The sequence below is a fragment of the Episyrphus balteatus genome, chromosome 1 (genome assembly GCF_945859705.1).
Source record: "Episyrphus balteatus chromosome 1, idEpiBalt1.1, whole genome shotgun sequence".
Classification (NCBI taxonomy): Eukaryota; Metazoa; Arthropoda; class Insecta; order Diptera; family Syrphidae; genus Episyrphus; species Episyrphus balteatus.
The window spans coordinates 45,565,860-45,589,646 of record NC_079134.1 but is presented as its reverse complement, the minus strand read 5'-3'; the positions used below and the strand labels follow the sequence as shown (position 1 = coordinate 45,589,646).

The 23,787-nt window shown below is 31.9% G+C and overlaps 2 protein-coding genes across 6 annotated transcripts; one reads left to right on the top strand and one right to left on the bottom strand.

Annotated features, from left to right (window-relative positions):
* Nucleotides 1–8,331: 8,331 nt before the first annotated feature.
* Nucleotides 8,332–11,699, bottom strand: LOC129907207 (phenoloxidase-activating factor 2-like). Of its 2 annotated transcripts, none has more exons than XM_055983304.1 (3): nucleotides 11,599–11,699; nucleotides 9,424–9,784; nucleotides 8,332–9,364 (listed from the first exon to the last, which is right to left on the bottom strand). In XM_055983304.1, exons 2-3 carry the CDS (start codon nucleotides 9,766–9,768, stop codon nucleotides 8,495–8,497), a joined length of 1,215 nt encoding a protein of 404 aa, XP_055839279.1. In that variant the 5' UTR covers nucleotides 9,769–9,784; nucleotides 11,599–11,699; the 3' UTR covers nucleotides 8,332–8,494. The 2 variants fall into 2 exon arrangements, with proteins under 2 accessions (XP_055839279.1, XP_055839280.1); XM_055983305.1 differs by lacking the exon at nucleotides 11,599–11,699 and adding an exon at nucleotides 11,315–11,471.
* Nucleotides 11,700–14,465: 2,766 nt separating this feature from the next.
* Nucleotides 14,466–21,850, top strand: LOC129906543 (phenoloxidase-activating factor 2-like). 4 transcript variants are annotated; one of them, XM_055982334.1, is made up of 3 exons: nucleotides 14,466–14,502; nucleotides 20,499–20,722; nucleotides 20,783–21,850. In XM_055982334.1, exons 1-3 carry the CDS (start codon nucleotides 14,481–14,483, stop codon nucleotides 21,620–21,622), a joined length of 1,086 nt encoding a protein of 361 aa, XP_055838309.1. In that variant the 5' UTR covers nucleotides 14,466–14,480; the 3' UTR covers nucleotides 21,623–21,850. The 4 variants fall into 4 exon arrangements, with proteins under 4 accessions (XP_055838309.1, XP_055838312.1, XP_055838311.1 ...); XM_055982337.1 differs by lacking the exon at nucleotides 14,466–14,502 and adding an exon at nucleotides 20,118–20,241 and having other exon boundaries at nucleotides 20,783–21,849; XM_055982336.1 differs by lacking the exon at nucleotides 14,466–14,502 and adding an exon at nucleotides 20,234–20,348 and having other exon boundaries at nucleotides 20,783–21,849.
* The last annotated feature ends 1,937 nt before the right edge of the window (nucleotides 21,851–23,787 follow it).

Genomic DNA, 23,787 nt, shown 5'->3' with positions numbered 1-23,787 from the left:
TGCTCAGCTGGGCTGGGTTCAGTGGAGGAAGAATTTTATTCAATTTCAATTTAGGTATCTAATGAGAATATTTTATTACAAGTACAGTGGGGTACTTGCAATAAAAATGGGCGCCAGGAATTTTTTTTTATGACAAAAAAAATTAGTAAAAATTCCAAAACTAATTAATAAAGAAAACCAATAAGAAAAATAAATAAAAGAACCAAAGTTTGTTTGAATTTAAATTATTTTTTAATTGGATAAAAACCGTGGGATTAGAAATCCCTGTATTAAAAACCAATTTTTTTTAAAAAGAATTATAGATTACAACAGTTTAAGGCTTGCGGTTAACCGCTAGCCAAAAAAAAAATAAAAGTAAAAAACCGCAAATGGGCCGTTAACGAACGTTAATTGCAAATTACCGCGTCCCACAAATTATTGGGATATATCTCGAATTATAACACCAATAAAAAAAGAACTTTCGGAATAAAACAATTTATCTATCAAATATGAAAAAAACAAATTGCTTTTTCGCAATTGATTTTTTTTTTTATTTTACACTCTACTTATCTTTTCTCGCCTCCTAATCTTCCTCAAAAGTTTTCCCCAATTTTCTTCACTCCTCGAAAAACTTTTTTTTTCCAAAAAAAAAACTTCTTTCTTCGATTTCAAATTCTTCTCCAAAATCCTTTTCTCGATTTTTCCTCTTTTGTTTTTCCTCCTCAAAAATTTTCAACTGTTCGCTTGGTAAGCTCACTGAACTTCCAAGCTAAATCCCCATCATTACATTCCTCCCTCGACCATTCCATTCTCTCACACATACATACATCCAGTCAATCGTTTTCGTGATCGTCGGTCACGGATTCCCGGCTTCCTGGAAGCTTCTCTGCTTCTCTTAAGGAAAACCACCGTTGTAGAGTCTCAACGAAACTTTACTCTCACACACACAAACACGGATTCAGCAAGTTATTGGAGGTCTTCCAAAACTTGCCGAAACTAAATGGCCGAGTTCAGACCCAAACCCAACTACATTCTACGAGGAAAATAAAAAGAATCAAAACCGAGAAAAAGCTTTCGCTGAGCATTCTCCCAGTTAACCATAAAAGATTCGCGAGTGTTTCGAAGAGCGAACAAAATTCTAAAATCAAACTTTTCGAGAAGAAAGGAGGAACGCATTTCCCAAACTATAACCCCTTATTTCGATAAGTCTTTTTAATGAACTAAACTAAAAATTTAAAAGCGTTAAAGACCCATTATGCTTACATATATATAAAAGATTTTCAATTATATTACTTTACGTTAAAATTATTACTTAACGTTAAAATTAAATTACCGTGTTGATGTAAATGTTTATGTTGATGTTTACATCGATGTTATTGTTAATGTTATGTTGTAAGTAAGAGTACTCTGACTCGTTACTTCTTCAGCTCATCCGCTGGCATTTTCAAAAGACAATTTATAGGACCATATGTCCAACTCGAACCTCAACACGAACACCTGTTTTTGTCGCTTTTGCAAAACACTGGCTAGGTACACCAATGGCTGATGGGACCAAGGTTGCCCTCAACTTCGCCAGTATTTTGCAGCCGCAACGAAAAGAGAACGGGGAAAGGAAAGCAGCGAAAGCTGGTTTTTGTTGCGGTCAATTTTACCGTAACAAAATGTGAATCTATCTTTAATCTCTAATAAATATCTGAACGCATTCATTTAAATTTTCCTGGAAGACTGAATGGGGCTTTTCCAAGTGGAAAAGTACTAGAAGAACATCTTTCTCATTGGTCAACCTCCACTGGTGAAGAGGTAAACAAACATTTTTTCCAATGGTAATTACAACAAAAAAAGCTATTTTTCAGTACAAAAAACGTTTCTTTACATCTTTTCCAGAAATGACATTTTCTGGAAGTTCCCCATACCACAAACATTGTATATATATTCCTATAGAAATATATATACAATGACACAAAAATCATTCCAACTGGAATAACGCCCTCTCACTTCCGGAAATTTAAACTTCTACAAGCTAAGACGAGAACCTAGAAATATATATACAATGGTGTGAATGACAAATTTGAGTGAAGTTGGTGGAGGTTGAATGATTGAATGATGGAATTTGAACGAATGGAACATGAAACATGCTTAAAATTTCACTGCCACACAGTACCACGGATTACCTTTTTACTACCGTATATATTGAAGATCAACATCGAACGCACCTTGCAACAAGTAGCTCGTTAATAAAAGCTACCACTACGACTGCTCAGCTGGGCTGGGTTCAGTGGAGGAAGAATTTTATTCAATTTCAATTTAGGTATCTAATGAGAATATTTTATTACAAGTACAGTGGGGTACTTGCAATAAAAATGGGAATTTTTTTTTATGACAAAAAAAATTAGTAAAAATTCCAAAACTAATTAATAAAGAAAACCAATAAGAAAAATAAATAAAAGAACCAAAGTTTGTTTGAATTTAAATTATTTTTTAATTGGATAAAAACCGTGGGATTAGAAATCCCTGTATTAAAAACCAATTTTTTTTAAAAAGAATTATAGATTACAACAGTTTAAGGCTTGCGGTTAACCGCTAGCCAAAAAAAAATAAAAGTAAAAAACCGCAAATGGGCCGTTAACGAACGTTAATTGCAAATTACCGCGTCCCACAAATTATTGGGATATATCTCGAATTATAACACCAATAAAAAAAGAACTTTCGGAATAAAACAATTTATCTATCAAATATAAAAAAAACAAATTGCTTTTTCGCAATTGATTTTTTTTTTTATTTTACACTCTACTTATCTTTTCTCGCCTCCTAATCTTCCTCAAAAGTTTTCCCCAATTTTCTTCACTCCTCGAAAAACTTTTTTTCTCCAAAAAAAAAACTTCTTTCTTCGATTTCAAATTCTTCTCCAAAATCCTTTTCTCGATTTTTCCTCTTTTGTTTTTCCTCCTCAAAAATTTTCAACTGTTCGCTTGGTAAGCTCACTGAACTTCCAAGCTAAATCCCCATCATTACATTCCTCCCTCGACCATTCCATTCTCTCACACATACATACATCCAGTCAATCGTTTTCGTGATCGTCGGTCACGGATTCCCGGCTTCCTGGAAGCTTCTCTGCTTCTCTTAAGGAAAACCACCGTTGTAGAGTCTCAACGAAACTTTACTCTCACACACACAAACACGGATTCAGCAAGTTATTGGAGGTCTTCCAAAACTTGCCGAAACTAAATGGCCGAGTTCAGACCCAAACCCAACTACATTCTACGAGGAAAATAAAAAGAATCAAAACCGAGAAAAAGCTTTCGCTGAGCATTCTCCCAGTTAACCATAAAAGATTCGCGAGTGTTTCGAAGAGCGAACAAAATTCTAAAATCAAACTTTTCGAGAAGAAAGGAGGAACGCATTTCCCAAACTATAACCCCTTATTTCGATAAGTCTTTTTAATGAACTAAACTAAAAATTTAAAAGCGTTAAAGACCCATTATGCTTACATATATATAAAAGATTTTCAATTATATTACTTTACGTTAAAATTATTACTTAACGTTAAAATTAAATTACCGTGTTGATGTAAATGTTTATGTTGATGTTTACATCGATGTTATTGTTAATGTTATGTTGTAAGTAAGAGTACTCTGACTCGTTACTTCTTCAGCTCATCCGCTGGCATTTTCAAAAGACAATTTATAGGACCATATGTCCAACTCGAACCTCAACACGAACACCTGTTTTTGTCGCTTTTGCAAAACACTGGCTAGGTACACCAATGGCTGATGGGACCAAGGTTGCCCTCAACTTCGCCAGTATTTTGCAGCCGCAACGAAAAGAGAACGGGGAAAGGAAAGCAGCGAAAGCTGGTTTTTGTTGCGGTCAATTTTACCGTAACAAAATGTGAATCTATCTTTAATCTCTAATAAATATCTGAACGCATTCATTTAAATTTTCCTGGAAGACTGAATGGGGCTTTTCCAAGTGGAAAAGTACTAGAAGAACATCTTTCTCATTGGTCAACCTCCACTGGTGAAGAGGTAAACAAACATTTTTTCCAATGGTAATTACAACAAAAAAAGCTATTTTTCAGTACAAAAAACGTTTCTTTACATCTTTTCCAGAAATGACATTTTCTGGAAGTTCCCCATACCACAAACATTGTATATATATTCCTATAGAAATATATATACAATGACACAAAAATCATTCCAACTGGAATAACGCCCTCTCACTTCCGGAAATTTAAACTTCTACAAGCTAAGACGAGAACCTAGAAATATATATACAATGGTGTGAATGACAAATTTGAGTGAAGTTGGTGGAGGTTGAATGATTGAATGATGGAATTTGAACGAATGGAACATGAAACAGGTTGAATTGAATCGCAAAATGCAAGGTGCAAACACAATGCTCTTAAGTCGATTACACTTTGCATTTTCTTTTTCTATACTTTTTTTACGTAGTTGAGCGTAGTTAAAACGTAGTTCAACAATATCTAAATCAGGTTTAAAATATATCAAAAAGTAGGTATATTATATACTTATGTATGTATTTTGTCTTCAAAAAGTTTAGTTAATCGCAAGAAAACAACAACAAATACTATAAAAAATAAAGAAACTATTTTGGTATAATTGTGTTCAAAATTGTTGCAAATAAAAAAAAAAAATAAAGAAATTGGCACTCGAATTTCGAGGGCTGGGTCGGCTAGTATTTAATAAATATAATAAATATTATTTATGATTCAGAAATGATTAAGAAAGTAATCATTTGAATGAATATATAGATCCCTGTAGGGTAGGGTGTCCATTTGGGACCTTACTAAAAAGAGAACATTTTCCATTCGAACCTTTAAAAAAAGAGGACTTAGAAGAAAAAAAGGGAACAAAAAGAACGTAACATAAGCAGTGCAAATTTATTTTTCATAAACAGTTGCTTAAAAGTAGTGGATCTAGGACACAGGATTATACTCATCAAACAGGATTCACGTTAATTATGATTGAAAATTTGTTTTTTTTTTTCAAAGAAGAACGCCTCCATATTCTCAGTTAATGTAAATCCTTTTGAATGGATGCTTAACTTCTCTAGAGAATTAAACTTTGGAATAACTTCACAAGTCTCTTTTTTGGAATATTTGGTTTTTAAAAAAACTTAACATAAACCCAAACCTCGCCTCCCCGCGATAGCTATTCGTGAGTGAAGTCGAGGAGGGTACTAATTAGTATATATTTGCATAAATATATTCTAAGTTGAAATTTTAAAATATGTAGATCGAAAACGAAAAACAGAACATCTCTTTTAAATTTAAATTCGATGAACACTTTATCTTTACTGTGAGTGGGCAGAGTTGAAACAAATTTTAAGGTGGGAGACAGATAATCGTAACAATCTTGAAAAACTATGGACGAAAATGAAAAAGATACTTAAAAGAGGACTTTTGAAAAATAGAGAACAAAAAAAGAATTTTATGAAAAAAGAGAGTGTAAAAAAGATCAGAGTTGAAAAAGAGAACATGTTCTCTTTAAAAGAGATGTTCTGGAAACCCTACTGTAGGGTCAATGTGGGTAAATGTAAACAATTTCATGTCTTTTTTTTCTTTCGACTTTAGATTTTTATATGTTTTCACGGAACAACTAAAATGGTATCTTCAAATGCAAATATGAAATGATGGCAATTCTTCTTTAAAAATATAAACAAATATTTCCCAAATTGTTTACATTACTGTCAAATGTGGCATGTTTACAAATACCCCACCATGTTTGTGTTTTTTTACAAATTCGGGGTAAATGTAAACGGTGGTTTAAAATTTAGGATTTTCTCTTTATCATATGGATAACAACTTGAAAAACGTTCAAGAAGGCATTTGACAAAAACTTTTTCAAATTCCAATAAAAGTTTTTGTTTTCTTCCTTTGATTCTTTATATATGTAGGTGCCCAATATGCATCCTGAGCAGCTCTGAACGTCATATTTTTTTGTTTTTTTACGTCAAAGACCGATTTTGCATCATCATCCACTGAAAATGATGGTGTTGGCTACTTTAAAATGTGACTCCGCGGCACTTAAGCAATAGTAGTTGACTTAAAATACGTTATTTTTATTAAAACCAATAATTTCAGCAAAAATATATGTTTATATTTACCCCCAGAATACGTTGTTTACATTTACCTATTATGAAAAATATTCTGGGGTAAATGTAAACACATGCAAATCGACATAAATGTCCTGTATTTTAAAATTTGCTTGTATCACATAGAATCTACATCAAAATTAAAAACAAAAAGTATTTGCATATTATACTGACTTAATTGAATCTGCAAAAATATTTAATTTTTCTGAAAGACTAACGACTTGTTTGGCACTTTAAAAAATTATCTTTCTTGAGGTATAAGTTAAAGGATATATGCGTCCGCGATTTGTACTTATGTATGCATCAAAGAGATTTAACTGAAGCTTGTATGAGCCATGTTTTCATTTACCCCTGTTTACATTTACCCACATTGACCCTATACATTCATTTTAATGAAGAATTTTAGAATCATAAATCATTCACAAATGTGATTTATATCGGTGTCCAAGCGCCCAGGTAAAAGAATTCAAATTGCATCATAAGTGAATTCTTTTCCGGTCAGGTTCTTCACTTTTATGATGTAATTATGAATTCTGAACTAAAATGTTCTATACCAAATTCAATGTTTTTACAAATTTCATTAGGGTGATCCATCATTTTTGTTTACACTAAAAAAAAAAACCTCTTCAACCACGATATTCTTATAGACACTTTAGACTCTTGTTTCTAATCTCAAAAGTAACATAATTGCTGAATTTTAATAGGGTTCCACTAATGTATCACTCATTTTTTCACATATACCCATATTTTCTATTTACCTAAAAAAAACACCATTTCACATGAAAAAAATGTATACACTTGTTTTATTCGCAATTCCTATGGGAAAGACAACATTTTTAATAAATCTTGTAAGGGTATTATTTATACCACTGATTTTATCGGATTTTCCCTATTTCTAAAAAAAAAAAAACACCCTTTAACCTAAAAAATTCGTATTTCTGTTGGTTTTTGTTATATTTCATTGGTGTGACAATTTTTTTCCATTTTTTTTTGTCATATTTCCGAATTTCATCATTTCTTAAAAAAAAAAAAAAACACCCTTTCACCAAAAATATTTTAAAGAACTTTATGAATCCTTTGTCCCTGCTTTATCTAAAACCTTCATCCCGAATTTCATCAGTGTAGCATGTTTTTAACATGGGTTTCGGTTATATTTTACCTGTTGAAGTCGAAAAAAAAGCACCCTAGTTTTTAATCGGCTATAACTTTTCTTAGAGCAATCGTATTGACTTTATTTTGTCATTAGATTCAGCATCAAAAAATACCTTAAAAACATGTGTCATATAATGATATTCGACAAACAATTTTGTTCACTATATTTTTGACCTTCACCCCCTCCCTCTTGTCCGCGAAAAAACACCCTTCCATCCAACTTTTTTTATAGACTTTTTTTATCCTTGGTTCTTATCCCAAAAGCAAACTTTTTGCCAAGTTTCATGAGTGTAACAATTTTTAATTTTTTAAATGCCTATTTTACCTGTACTATTTCAAGCATTTTTTGAGTTTTGGAAATGTTGATACCAATATCTCATTTTTGGCATTTGCTGAGTTTTGAAAAAAAAAAGCTCCTAAATTTTGATTAACATTTAACAAAATTTTGTATGTTATCATACGAAGTGGCGGAGGCGTACCTTGAGTTGCCGGGGCCCCGGGGCAAGACTAAATTTTGGAGCCACTTTGATATTTGGAGGCCTCTTTGTAATATATAAAAAAAAAAAAAAACAAATAAAAAAGTACGTTATACTTTTTTTTTGGGACCCTTGATGTATTATTTGTTGGTCGCTAAGATTTAATGGAACCCTAATATAATATTTAATTTTTCTTTTAAAAATGCAATTTATTTTCTTGGGGCCCTTGAGGTTTTATTTTTTTTTTTTTATGAAATATTATGTGGCTAGCTACCAATTCATTATGAATTAAACTGAAGAAAATAATTTGTCTCTCTTCTGTCCAAAGGAATTCATGTCAAATATCTTATATTTCTGCTTCGTTACCTTCCTTCTTTGCATTGTCTCCAGTTGGGGCCCTATCGTCGGTTGGGGGCCCCGGGGCACCACCCCGCTTGCCCCAATGGTGTGTATGCCCCTGCGAAGTGGTACAGTGTTTATGTTTACAGCTATTAAAAAATAACGACACGTTAGAGTTTGAGGGGATTGAGGTGAAAAGATAAATCTCAGGCTGTCAAAAGTTTGTCGACTTTCCAATTTACATTGTTTCAAGAAAACTAAATCAAAAGTCTTATTATTAAATAGTTTTTATTTTCTGAAACAATTAGAGGAGTAATAAAAAAGTCTATTTACTAGAATTTCGCTATCAAATGAAATTAAACAATTTTTTTTTTATTTTTAATTGTTATTTTTTTTAGCACTGACTTTGTCCACTTTAATAATTAAAAACACATTTATGGGGTAAAAAATTTTGTATCGATATCTTTGTCAGCCAATTGTTTATCAATCCAAGAACGGAGACGTGGAACGCTTGCATAAACACCAGGCACATTTTTATTACCACATCCAATACCCCAAGAAACAATTCCAACTTGGTAGTAACGATCGGGATTGTTGGCCATTGGACAAACTAATGGTGAACCACCGTCTCCTGTGCAAGTATCTTTTCCAAATTCTCCACCAGCACACATCAAACTGGAATGCAATTCATAGGATTGTTCTAAACGAGTTTGTCTTAAGTCGTTTTGACATTTAGCATTTGGAACTACTGGCAACTCAAGCTTCTTCATAATATTTGAATATCGTCTGGATCCGAATTGTTTCATTCCCCAGCCAGAGGCAAAACAACGTGACATGTCGAAATTTGCGTTGACTGGCGGCAAACAAACTGTTTTGATGTGAGGAGCATCATCGAATGGTGTCTCGAGGAAAAGTAGAGCAATATTGTTCTCCAAATAATCAGCATCAAAGTTTTCATGTATAATTATTTCTACAACTTGTCTGTCCTGATGTGGAAATGGTTCGCCATCTGAATTATATTCCCATTCACCAGCTCTGACCAGATAATTCAGGGCTTGTAAGGATTTTACACAGTGAGCTCCAGTTAAAACGACTGTTGGAGCTATCAAAGAACCTCCACATTTGGGAGGGCTTACAACTTTGCCTTTTTTAATAATTTTTTCCGAAATTCTAACCATCCATGGAAATTCACCAAATTCAGCTTCGTTATCAGTGGGTTCACTGATTTTGATTCCAACTCCATTTTTATTTCTATAACCACATCCAACTGTTCTTGGGAGTGGGTTTAAAATTGGTTCATCTGACTTGAATTAAAAAAAAAAAACTGTGTAAAAGATTTAAAGTTTTATCAAAAATTTCTTACTGTTTCATTTAAATGACAGCATATTTCGTAAATAGTATTACAACCAGAGCTCATGCGAATTTCAATGATACCTCCACCATGAGGATCCATTGTTCCATTGTGGCAAAGATACTGACGAACACATACCATATCAGGACGTGTACCACATGGCTGATTTGAGTTGCCAGTCAGTACAGCCGGTTGTACAGCATCAACATTAGCGAACGGACTTGATTTTACAGAATTTTGATTGAAAACATCATCTATGACGTCCTTATCAACCTGAGGGTTTTGAATAATCTCAGAGGTTTGACCATGGCATAATCCAATTAGAAAAATTGGGATGAGAATTAATTTTTCATTCATTGCAAAATTGTCAAATCTGAAATTGGAGAAATATGTTAGTTTTTAGCTGATTTGATTTATGAGGTTTTTTTTTAAGGAGCGATCGATGAAAAAGACGGATGCTATATACAAACAAGGAAACATCATAAGGCATAGTAGTAAGCGATGTTAAGAATTTGGAGAAATCAGTTCTTTAATCTCTACAATGGCGATGACAAACCTATTTCCGCACATAGCACAAGATTTACACTCTACCGAGCTGGGTTAAGTGAGGGATATCTTAGCTAAAGTAAAATCTTAAGGAAACGACCGCGTTACTGCCGCAAAATTTTAGGTAGCATTAAATGAACTGGTTGGAAATATGCACGAACTCATAAAATAAATTCGGCTTTATTTGTAAGATAAATACCGCCCCACCGCGCCGTGCCGTGCCGTGGGAAGTTAAATGGAGAGGAAACTTGCTGCGTTTAAAACCCTGTAGGTATAAATTTATCGTGCCAAAAAAATAGAAAGATGAGAATGTAAAGATAATTGTTATACAGTAAATTGGAAAGAACGAAAGAAGAGAAAAACATAGAAAAGAGATTAATAATATAATTGAAAACTTTAACTTTAAAAACATTTTTTACATATACCTTTTATCAAAATTAACAAAATTAATAAAATTAATTAATTTACTAAAATTGATTAATTTAAACTTATATTAAAAAGTAACATAAAAAATTCTATAAATCTGATGAAGAAAAAATGTGACACAGAACAAAATGTGATGCTTTATAAATTTTTCCACTGTCCTCACAATTGTGCAATTGTGAACCAGGTCAAAAAGAAGTCGAATCAAGAAAGAATGTGACGATGAAAGCACAAACACAATCACGCTTTGCCAGACCCTTCGTCGCGTTACGTTGAGAAATCCTCAGAGCTCGCTTCTGTCACTTTGACTTTAAAGAGCTGATTGAAACATACAATTTGCTGTCAAATAAAATGAACACAGTCACTCACAAAATTATTGGGTCAAGTCTTTATCTTGATTAAAATGTGGAATAATTAAGAAGGATATTAATGTGTTGAAAAATACATAGAAATTTGTTTATTCTTTAATCCTATAGTAAAAAAAAGCTGAACTTTTGTTCGCTTTCTTACGTTTCCTTTTTCCTTACGTTTGTCAAAAAAAAGCGTGGATACGTAGAAAAAGCGTCATTGTGGTAGGTTACACAGATTTCGTAGGGTTGTCAAAATCGACGGCAAAGCGCGATTGTGTTTCTGCTTTGATGCATTCGCACTTCCTTATCAGTATCTTCGAAGCTTGATTAGTTCGAAATTCGAAATGGCAGACGATTTATTTTAAGAAGTGTCCACATTTCCGTTTTCGGACTTTTTCTTTTTATACGTCATTTATAAATTATTTGAGGTTGATAATGTATAAATAAAAAAAACCATACGCATTTTGTAACTAGGCCTTCTGGAATCTTAATACCTTCGCCTGTGTATACAACTTTCTTCTCAGATGAAGTAGGTACTTGGGTTTGATGTTGTGCCAATACATCGTTGATCAAAACATACTTACTCTGCATTAACACATTAACAAAATACTTATTTATTTTTAAAATGTCATCTTATTTAGTACATTCCCGAGAAGATAATGAAAGTTCCTTCTTATCACTATTCTGATATCAGGGACAAACGATGGATCAGGTTTTTTAAACTTTTCAAACTTCTGACGAGAACAATTTAACAGATAACCAATGCATAAAATCCCTGTATATATTCTTTTTTTGCCACTATTCTAAATTACTTAAGCTCTCAATTTAAATGATTCAATTATAAAATAAATTGGACTACAAATAATACCTTAAATGAGAATTTGTATAAAATGTGTACTGATCAGTAAGACGGTGGTATTTAAACTGCCTTATCTATAAGCTTTCCAAGATGGCTTTCTTCTTGTTATGCAGAATTGCTATTTCAAAGTTTATTTTGTCAAAAATGTGGTCATAAGGTCAGATTAGATGTGGGTTTTTTTTATTATCTGTAGGTATATTTTAAATTTTAGAAGTAAACAAGTTATTATAGCTGCGTTCCTTTGGAAATATTTATCTACTGCTTAGTACTTAAAGCTGCTTTGAACTACTTTTTTAGTATAGCAAAAGTAGTTCAAAGTAGTTTTAAGTACTAAGCAGTAGATAAATATTTCCAAAGGAACGCAGCTTATGTGTACTACTTTTAATATTAGGGGTATTCACGTAAACGCGGAAAACCCATAGAAACCGTAGCATTGTAGTAGTAGAATTTTCTATAGGTAGAAATGAGCTGTCAAAATTTGTATGGGAAAAATATTCTGCAAATCATAGAATTTTATCTCATAAATTTGAAGCAGAAACCATAGAAAAAAATCTGATAAACTTTGGGTGAGTTTAATCACCCATCGCAGTGTTTTTCACAGTGTGGGTCGCGGCCGCAAGCTAAATATTGATACAAAAAAATAAATAATGCTAAATAAAAACAAAAGACAAAAACAATTTCTCAGTGCGAAAAATGCGTTTGTATGTTTTTTAATTAATGTTAAAATCTTGGATTGGTATGGTATTTGATACTTTAACGATTAAATCGTTTCTCTTCACAGTTTTGATGTCCAACATTGAAGAGAATTTGACATCACATAGATACACAGGTATGAAGTGGCGAAGGGCACTAACAACCTCAAAGCTTCGTTTGCCAGCTCAGAATACTTACTCTCCATTTTTAGCATGCCTGTCACTCAGTGTTGCCGTTATGCGACTTTAGTCACATTTTGACCCCTTTTTTTGCCCCATGCGACCATGAGACGACCTCTTGAAAAATTGGGTATTTTTACCCTTTTTTAAAAATCTTGCGACTTTTTTGACCCCAACTCATCTCTAGAAAAAATGTGTGAAAAAAATTCTATTTCCATTGAAATAATATTGTTTCACTTCCAGAATTTAACTCGACTTTTTAATTCTGCATGAAAACCTAGCAATTCTTTCTAAGTTGTGAATCGTGAATGTATTATGTAATTTCACCACTCTCCACTCTGTATCTGTTTAACAAAACGCTCCAATTATGTCTGTGTGTGTATGTGTTCGACTGAGGTAAAAATTTCTCCGTTATTTTACTGTTTCATTTGCTATTGCTAGGGATACGATACGATATTTATTATCGAACCAGAAAATATCTATGATTTTATTAATCGTTTTCTTTTCAGGCATGTGCACATGTTCTGTAACTGGATATAGATGTTGAAAAACATTTATCGCTAGTGATAAAGTTAAAGAACAGGGACTCGTAAGTGATAAGAAATATTCAAAAATAAAAAAAAAACTTGCAGAGCATACATTTTTTACAGACGTTTTGTATGGGGGCTGAAATTTAGCTCGATCTGAGTACAAGGCTTAAATCAATGTTAAGTTGTTTGAAAAATAGTGAAAACCTATTTCAGATTAAATATCTAGCCGCTGGTAAATTTTAAACATTTATATGGATGTGAATACAAATTTATCTTTAACCCTAGTTTACAAATTGGGGTTCGTGCGAACCCCAACGCATGTTTAAATGGTTATAACTTTTTTCTAAATCGTTTTTTCGACTTGGGATGAAAACTCAGTGAACGAAATTCATTTTTGTTTACGTTTTTTGTCTTTTTTCCATAAAAGCGGTTTTATATTATTTTTTGGAATTTTTTTCTGAAAAAAAGTCACAAACCAAACTTGGGGTTAGTGCGAACCCCAACGCATGCTTAACTTTTTTCTAAATCGTTTTTTCGACCTGGGATGAAAACTCAGTGAACGAAATTCATTTTTGTTTACGTTTTTTGTCTTTTTTCCATAAAAGCGGTTTTATATAATTTTCTGGAATTTTTTTCTGAAAAAAAGTCACAAACCAAACTTGGGGTTCATGCGAACCCCAAGACTTTAAATGGACTATTTTCAACAATTTTTATTAGGTATATTTTGGCAAAAATATACCTGTTATATATACGTGTTATCATAAAAAGACACCGCAACTGTCACCTTAATCAATAACAGAAAGAGACAATGCATCAAATTGTTGATAATGAACAATTAGAGGTGCATAAAAGCTTTGGGGTTCGCGCGAACCCCCAAGTTTGGTTATTGCATTATTTTGCGTGCGGTAAACTAGGGTTAACTTTCTCTCGATAAAAACAGCAGTGCCAAGGTACTTTATTTGTTGTGTTATAGGTACTTTATACAGAAATATCTAAAAATATTTTGTTGTTAAAAAAAAGCGGAGAAAATGGGGTTTGAAAAAAGCTCTCACCGAAAAAATAAGCGAAATTTTGTTTTGACATGGTTGCATTGAAATGGCAATATTGCGAGATATACGCAATGCACTTTTCATATAAAAGTTTAAAATGGATTCTGATAAGATATTTGAACAAATATACATATATATAAAATTACCAAAGTTTTTTCGAAAAATTAGAAATAAAAATAAAAAAATTGAATATGGCTACCTTCAAACGCTTATGACACAAGAACGGCGCGCCATAGCAATAAATAAAAAGTACAACTATTTTAGCGGTACTTCTTATTAATTGTTTAGTCTTTCTAAATATATGAAAGCTCAAAATGTAAAAAAAAAAAATACATTGATCAATTGGTGTACGAGTAATCGACGCGTTAACATTGGTATTTTATTCGGATTATTTTTTGATAGTTTTGGAAATATTCGTGTGGTGATAAATCAATTCAACAATGGTTAATAATAGTAATGAAGGTATCTTCATTAAAAATGGTTTTTAAAAAAGTGGATTTTTTTTGTGGTTGTGTTTTTTTATGTCCATTTTTAGTGTATTTGTTTTGTGCTAAAAAAAACATCGTTCTTAACTTTAATAAGTATTTTCTAAAAATGGTCGAAAATGGGCCTTGGGTTCTTTTTTGTTTTATAATCAGCAATTTGTTCTTAAACTAAATCACGAAAAAAATCTTGCTCCAACTTGCAATTCTTTATGAAATTGACATTTTATGGGATCAACTGCGTTCATCAAAAATGGTGACTTATTCAAAATATGGCTCGATTGTGAATATTTCAAACTTTTCGAACAAAATTAAGCAGTTAATTGGATTGGAATAGCTTAATGAAGGAGAAAATGCGAAATTTAAAGAAATTTCGAGGCTTTTTGTGTCAGTTTGAAGCAAAAATGGCAGCATTGCCAGAGAAAGAAGGAGATCTTTATGGAGAATAACAAACGATGGCTTCACTTTATTTTTTTTTTTTTGGCAGACCAGAACATAAGCTTCTGTTTGATGAAAGAAAAAAAATTATTCAAGAGAATTTCAGGCAAAAAAATGGGACTTCTGGTGGACATACCCAAACCTGGTTATGTGGTTATGGCACAACAAATGATGTCAATACTAGTCGACGTTCTTTTTCGAATCCAAAGTTGAGTTCCGAAATAACCCGTATAGATAAGAATATCATCTTTAAAGGACCCCGCACATTTTGTATGGGAAGTGGCCCTCGGTGAAATTGTCTGAAATTTTAGTAGCAACCCTAAAAACCTATGAATTCCACTAAAAAATGACTCAAAACACAATATATAGAGTTACTATCCCTTATAAAAGGTTTTAGATAGTCATCGTTATCTTAAAAACTGTCCATTTTTTTACTTTCTGCCCATATCGAATTTTGATCAAGAGCTTCAAGAGAACAACATACTAAAATTTCAGACAATTTCACCGAGGGCCACTTTCCATACAAAATGTGCGGGGTCCTTTGCATTAATTTTGACAACACTTGCTGCTGGTCGAGAAATAAATATGGACACGTTTGAAGAACTAATTTTTGGAACAAAAAATTTTTATCTTTCAAAGTACAGCTGGTACTGTATGTCTAGCAGTGAATATAAGCTTTTACTCCATGCAAAAAACATAATAAGGTTTATTCATTTACCTATACTTAGGTGTTCTTTCGATAGAAGCGTTGTAAACAACATAGGCGGATCCAGGGGGGGGGGGCACGGGGGCACGTGCCCCCCCCCAGAACTTAAAGTTCATACTTAAAGGAAATCAAACTATAAGAGTTTTAAAAATATATGAATAATAACAGAAAGAACTTGAGTGAAACTCTTGTCTATTTCTGGCTGAAAATGCGAATTTTGTTGATTGTTGCATCCCTTTCCCATGAATAGCTCCACCTCACAAATAAATAAACGGCTATTCGTTGGGTACACACGAATTTTTTTTTCGATTTAAAAAAAAGTGAATTTTCAAAGTGATTTTGGTGAAAAATTTTGATATGGACATCGAATGACATTGAATGATATAAAAAAAATAATTGTATATGCAACTCTATTTTTTCATACAGAGGGGTCAAAAAATTTGCACTTTTTTCGTTGTTTTTTTTTTTTTAACATTAGTGTTTTTAAAATAGCGGAACACGTCACAAAATTGCATAAACTACATATATATTATAGAACTGCTGGATATGTAGAACAAACTTGCATTTCAGAAGTTTGCCCAAGTTTGCACCCCGAAAATAAAGACCCCTTGAAAAAAAAAACTCCTCAAAAGCGACCCTTACTTATAGATTTTTATAAATATTATTTTATTGAGAAAATTTCTCCAGGGATACCTCTAAAAATATGTAAAAAAAATAGTGTTCCAAATTTCAAAAGAATCGGTGCAGTAGTTTTGAAGTTATGAGGAGCACCGGCGTTGAAAACATTAGTTGTGGGGATAACGATTTAAAGTTTTGAACTCTGGACTAAAAGACTAAAACGTTCCTTAGGGAAGTATTAAAATACTCATAACTTGGTCAATTTGGCTCCAAGAGACCTACAATTTGAACACAATATTCTTGAGGTACAAAACAATTTAACCCCTTGTAGCCCCATGTGACATTTCTGTAACAAACCGAAAAAGTTTGCATAAAAGCTCTACAAACTATTTTTTTTTTTCTTTTGAAGCTTCTAATATTAAAATCTTTAAGTATTGCTTTATCGAAATAGTACTTCAAATTTCTAATAAATAGCACCAATAGTTTTTAATTGACAGTTAATGTTGAAAGTTGGGCTTTTTTTTGAAAATAAGCAAATTTGTGTAAAAACTACGAGATTCAGAAAAAAAAAATAGTTTTTGTTAGTAAACCCCACGGGGTTTTATTTTTGGATTTTAGGAAAGTGCCTAAAAATTAATATTAGATAGTTTTTTGCTTGAATTTTTGCATTTTTATATAAAAATAAATTATTTAAACTTTTTTTACTCCCAAAATATCGAAATAACTAAGTAAATAATGACTTTATTGAATTTTTAAAAAATACGTGTTTTATTAAAGATAAAAGCCAATCGATTGACTTATTAATTTTTAAATTTACGACCTTGGGTTACAAAAGGTTAATGCAAATTAAAAAAAAAAACAAAACTGGGTTTCCCGGCGAAAAAAGTATGATTCAGTTTTTTGTTATTCTTAGGAACTTTAATATTTATTAGAATGAAGTCTTTAGTATTTGACTAAAAACTACTAGGTCATTAACTAATGGTATAATTATGTCCATAATATTGCAAAATTGTATACAAAATCAATTAAAAAACGTAAACATTCTTTTTTCAAAATTTCATCTTTAAAACTTAATTTCTCAAAAACTATTTGGTGAAACAACTTAAGTCAAAAAATTAAATAAAGAATTGTACGTGCATTTTCTGATTTTTTATATTTTTTTTCTTCCGGCTAATCCAGGAGTAAGAGGGTTAGCACTTAAGTGGCTTTTACTGTAACAAGAAAATGAAAATTTTTCCTTCCGAATAACTTTTTGGTCATTTGGTACCTATTTGATGTGGAAAATGTGCCTAAATATTTTTGGCCAGGTTTTAGACCACTGTGGGTCGTTAAAATTTTCTGCTTGTTAGTCAGTCGTATGGTACTTCACTTTATTTCTAACTGTTATTGCTGTTTTTTTTGCCAACCCGTCCCTTGTGCCCCCCCCAGAAAAAAATCCTGGATCCGCCCCTGGTAAACAAGGTACACAAAAATAAGGAAAGCTAATTTGGATCATACTCAAAAGAGTTCGACGTTGAATTCAATTACCGACTTGATTAATCATTTACTTATAACGTCAGATCCTTAAATTTAAAGCATCAGAACTAATGCTGAATTACAATTCTCAAAAAGTGACCCAAATATAAATTTTACTGGGTTAACAATAGTTAAATTGGAGAATAATTATACCCATGGAGTTAGACCTTAGTAATATGCATAATTCTTCCAAAAGTGATGGTGATTACTTCATGTATAGAAGTATAAATTTGTTTAACTATTTATTTAGCTATTAAAATAATGTAATCTATAGATAGCAAAACATAAGCAAACAATTATAAATACAAATTAAAATAAAAAACAAGTTCGCTGCTCAGCTCTTTTAAATAAAATATCCTAGATTTATCAAGGGGCACGGTAGTGCCCAGCCAAGTTCTCTAGCAACTTTGGCACTACACCCTTATTTACAGGAAACAACTCAGGCCATTTTCGACCCCCCTCCAACTTCTATACCAAATATGTCAGAAATTTGAAAGTCGCTCCATTAGTTGAACTAGTCAAAAACAAACTCCTTACGAAATTTCAGCTACCTAGGACGAGTAGTTCCTGAGATATAGGGCTTCGAAAATCTCAAAAACCGTAACTGACTGACTGACTGACTGATTCACTCACTGACAGATCATCAAAATCTGAGATTTTCAATTCAGGGGGCGTGGTAACCGCCCATTTTCGCTGAATTGTCATCAAATATTTTAGAGCACTTCTAACTATCGTAACTATTATGCGTAATCGTAACTATTATGCTGGCACAAAAAGTACTGAGATGTAAAAGTATACCAAGTTCTAAAGTTTGGGTTCAAATTTGTATCAATAAAATTTTGATTGTTTACTTGGCAATTTTTGAAATAACTTTAAAAATCGGTAATTAAAAGAAAAATTGTCAAGAGAGCAATCAAAATTTTATTGATACAAATTTGAACCCAAACTTTAGAACTTGGTATACTTTTACATCTCAGTACTTTTTGTGCCAGCATAATTTCAACATAGGAGAACTTGGCTCTTTTTTAACAGTTATGTTTTTGTTGTGATATGTTTTAGTGTATCAATTTCTTTGTTTTTAGGTTGCAATCATAGATATAAGTGACAAAATACTATTTCAAGCATATTTGGCTGAATTTCTTATATTATTCCAAAGATATTAATTTTGCCGTTTTTCCCATACACTCGTTCCACTGTGCGACAGAGGGTCAAACAGATCAGCGAGAAATAATAATTTTAGAAGCCACCAAAGGGCAGAAAAATGGTTCGAATTTTCAGATTTTTAATATTACAAAAACACCAATAAATTCAGCTTTTAATTCTAAAACTTTGTGTCAATACTTTTGCACACTGACATCTGCGTGGTGAAAAAGATAATTGTGGAGTGAACCCATTTCATCGCATACAATCCTAAACAGTCGATTTCGCAAGGTCTTGCCTTTTATGACAGGAAATAAAATATAAAAATAAAATGTGCAACACCGGAAAAAAATTCTTCGCGAATAAGCCAAATCTCATGTATTATTAGATCGAGTTTTGAATGGGTACAGTGATATACAGGTATTTACTGACACATTATAGTGCTAGGGCCTAGGGGGTCGCCAAAATATTTTTCCTCTCAAGGGGGTCGCGACCCACACTTTGAAAAACACTGGGATAGGCTATCTGGGATACCCGTTCCCGTATCTGGAACATCTTTTTGAACGCGATTTATGTCTTATTATTCAGATAACCACAAATAAAATGTGTTTACATTGAAAAGATAATATTATTTTATTTGATCAAATTACACTTTTTTAAATTTGCAAAATTAGCTTGACTTTATTTTTTTTTAATTGAACAAATTTTATAAGTTCAATTTGACGTTTAACAAAGAGCTGTTTGTTTCCCACGTTTACGCAAATATTTCTTGTGGGGTGTTCACGTAAACCATTTGCGAAAATTTATATTTTTCTACAAAGCGGAAAATTCTATCGTTACATGAATACCCTTGTTAATTTAGCAGAATGAAACAATTGGCTGAAACAAGCTTAACAAAAGCTTTCCTGAGTGATAACTTTCATTCATTGTCTTTTATTGCTAATTTTGAAAATAATTCAATATAAATTCAAGTGACCTCAACTCCAAAAATTAATAAAGCGTTTCGCCCAGGTACGACAGTGGGCTCATATTTGTTGTTTCAGCCAATTGTTTCATCCTGCCTAAATTAATATTAAAAGTAGTACACATATAATTTATTTATTTCTAAAATTTAACTTATACCTACAGATAATGAAAAAAAAACCACATCTAATCTGACCTTATGACCAATTTGACAAAAATAAAACCTTAAAATAGCAATTCTGCATAACAAGAGGAAATCCATCTTGGAAAGCTTATAGATAAGGAAGTTTAAATACGACCGTCTTACTGATCAGTACACATTTAATACAAATTCTCATTGCACGTATTATTTGAATTTGTTTTAAAATTGAATCATTTAAATTGAAAACTTAAGTAACTAAAAATAGTAGCAAAAAAATATATCCAGGGATTTAATGCATTCAGAAGTATAAAAGTTCAAAAAAAAACCCGATTAATCGTTTTTTATATTTTTTTTAAGTATGGTGTTTCTGTTTTTTTTTTTTTTAATTTTCACTATCCACCTCAAGTTTTTTATTTTCAAAATACATAATAATAATTATAATCTCCAATTTTAGATTTGATAATGAATGCAAAACTAATTCTCATCCCAATTTTCCTAATTGGGTTATGTATGGTTCAAAGTGATGAAGAATTCCCAAATAGGATTGACACTGGTTCGGGTAATTATAATAAACCAAATCCCAAGTATCCTGGTTCAACAGTTACAACAAAACCAGAAACACTTCCCCGTCCACGTAACATAAACTTAGAATATGGTGACATTCGGTATAATTATAAGGCAAGAAAACTTTGATAAAACTTTAAACCTTATTTTAATCTTTATTTTAATTTTTTCAAGGCAAGCACATGCGGCTATAGAAATAAAAATGGAGTTTTATCCAATATCAAAAATGTCTCTAATAACGAAGCAGAATTTGGTGAATTCCCATGGATGGTTAGAATTTCGGAAAAAATTATTAAAAAAGGCAAAGTTGTAAACTCTTTCAAATGCGGAGGTTCTTTGATAGCTCCAACAGTCGTTTTAACTGGAGCTCACTGTGTAAAATCCTTACAAGCCCTGAATTATCTGGTCAGAGCTGGTGAATGGGAATCTAATTCAGATGACGAACCATTTCCACATCAGGAGAGACAAGTCGTAGAAATAATTATGCATGAAAATTTTGATGATGGTGACTTTTTGGAGAACAATATTGCTCTACTTTTCCTCGAGACAGAATTCGATGCGGCTCCTCACATCAAAACAGTTTGTTTGCCACCAGCCAACACAAATTTCGACATGTCACGTTGTATTGCTTCTGGCTGGGGAAGGGACAAATTCGGATCAAAAATACATAGAAAAATTATGAAGAAGATTGATTTGAGAGTAGTTCCAAAGGGTAAATGTCAAAACGCCCTTAGAAAAACTCGTTTAGGAGAATACTTTGAATTGCATTCCAGTTTTATTTGTGCTGGTGGAGAAATTGGAAAAGATACTTGCACAGGAGACGGTGGTTCACCATTAGTTTGTCCAATGGCCAACAATCCCGATCGTTACTACCAAGTTGGAATTGTTTCTTGGGGTATTGGATGTGGTGATACAAATGTGCCTGGTGTTTATGCAAGCGTTCCACATCTCCGTTCTTGGATTGATAAACAATTGGCTGACAAAGATATCGATGCAAATTCTTTTACGCCATAAATGTGGATTTTATTATATAAAAAAGTGGACAATGAGTGCTAAAAACAAACAACTAAAACTAGAGCAACATCGTTTGGTAGCTAAATTCTAGTAAATAGACTTTTTTTTATTAATCCTTGAATAGCTTCAGAAAATAAATACATACCATTAAATCGTTATAAAAAAAAAATAAAATTATAAATATATCAAATTATGTTGAAATAAATTACCACACTTTAAAGTAGGTATAACCTCAAAAATAGCCAAAATGTTTTTTGACGTGATAATGTCTTATAAATCTACTATTAGAGATACAAAAATCTTCTATAGCTTATTTGAAAGATAATAACCTAATAGTCTAAGAGCCAACGACATAATGAATCAAGTCATCTAAAGAAAGTTGTGAGGCCTGGGGAGTAAAGCACGAATCGTGGAGTGAAGCTTAATCCAAATGAAGGATTTGTAAAAATTCCGTCATTTAATAGGGTTAACAGCGGTAAAACGGAAAGATGAAATTTGGGCTAAAATCTAAACGCGAAATCGTAGAGAATTGATTTTGTTTGCTATAGATAGATGAGATTAATTTAAGAATAACTGCATCTAAGAAAAAATTTTAAAATTTTTTGAAACTAAGCTATAACGTTTTGTTTGAACGTTGTACACGTGTTGGGGCTATGATTTTGGGTAAAGGAAATTTTTTTTGACAATTCTAAAGATGCCAGGTGAAAGATGAGGGGAAAAAAATTAGGCGTCTGATATGAATTTTTGAAAAACACCTTGTTTTTTAGGTGTATTTTTGGGTAATTTTTGATTTTTAGCTTTTTTTTTTGAGCGTTTAAAAAATCTCAAACTTATAGGACATGTAGGTTTTGGCCTTATGCATACATGTGCAAAAACTTGGAATCGTTTAGTGAGTTTTGACTGAATAACGGAAGAAACAAGTTTTTAAAAAAAACGTTTTTTACAGTTTTCAACCGATTTTCATCGTTATTTATTTTTATCTTTTTTTCTTTAATAGATACAGGGATAAAGTATGAAGAGTAATGATAGACCATGACTACGACTATATGTGTGCGAAGTTTCAATCATTTTCGTAAACACAATTTTGAGATAATGATAAAATAAAATTTTAGAATTCAAGAGGTTATAACTTTTGACCAAGAGCAGATAGAATTTTATTAAACCTTCATGAGCATCCTGATACAATTACCTTTCATTTGGTATATCACACGTAACGGTAGGCTAACTACAAGGTACACAATGTTAAATTAAGAAACTTGGGAAAAACCTCAAAACACCAGTGGAGATCTATTGCCCCCCGAACAGCCACCTGTGTGGGAAGTACCGTAACCTCAGTCTGGAAATTCCACATGGTTGACTTTAAAAAATTCTAACTTCTCTTGTAGGCATCTTTGAAATAAGATTGATACGTCATGTGAAAGGTGAAATAATAAGCTTTCACATGGTATATATTTTTTATAGGTTGTTAGGGAAAAAAATGGAATTAATGACGTGAGAAGATAAAAATTCATGTTTTCTTTGCTTTTTTTGATGAAAATGATTGTTTTCAACAAATTTATTTTTATACTTTTTGCGCATTATAAAAATTGAAGTATGGCTTTATGAAACGAAAGGTTATATGTTTTGTTTGCTTTTTTTGATGAAAATTGATCGAGTTCAAAAAATTCTAGCTCTTTTTGTAGATGTCTAATAGACATGATCGATATATATGTACATTTTGAGCGAACTGAAGCAATAAGCTTTCAGGTGGTATAAAATTTATTATAGGTTGTTATATCAAAGAAATGAATTTTATGGTGAAGGAAATGATTTTTTCACTTTTTTCATAAGAAATGATTGTTTTTAATAAATTATTTTAATACTTTTTGCGCATTGTAAAAATTTAAAAATGGTTTTATTATTAAGAAGAAATATTTGGCTTTTTAATGGTATAATTTTTTTGTAAGCTTTTAAAATAAAAAAAAAATAATAGGTATAATGAGAAAAGAAAAAAAGGTAATTTTTTTAGCTTTTTCTTGTAAATTATGATTGTTTGAAATAAATAAACGCTTCAATTGACTCATTTTAAACGCACACAACCTGTTTTCTTACGACGTTATCACGTAAAATCATCGTCCGTAAACCGGCTTTACAGGCAACCTCTTTTTTTTTGCATTTTATAACCT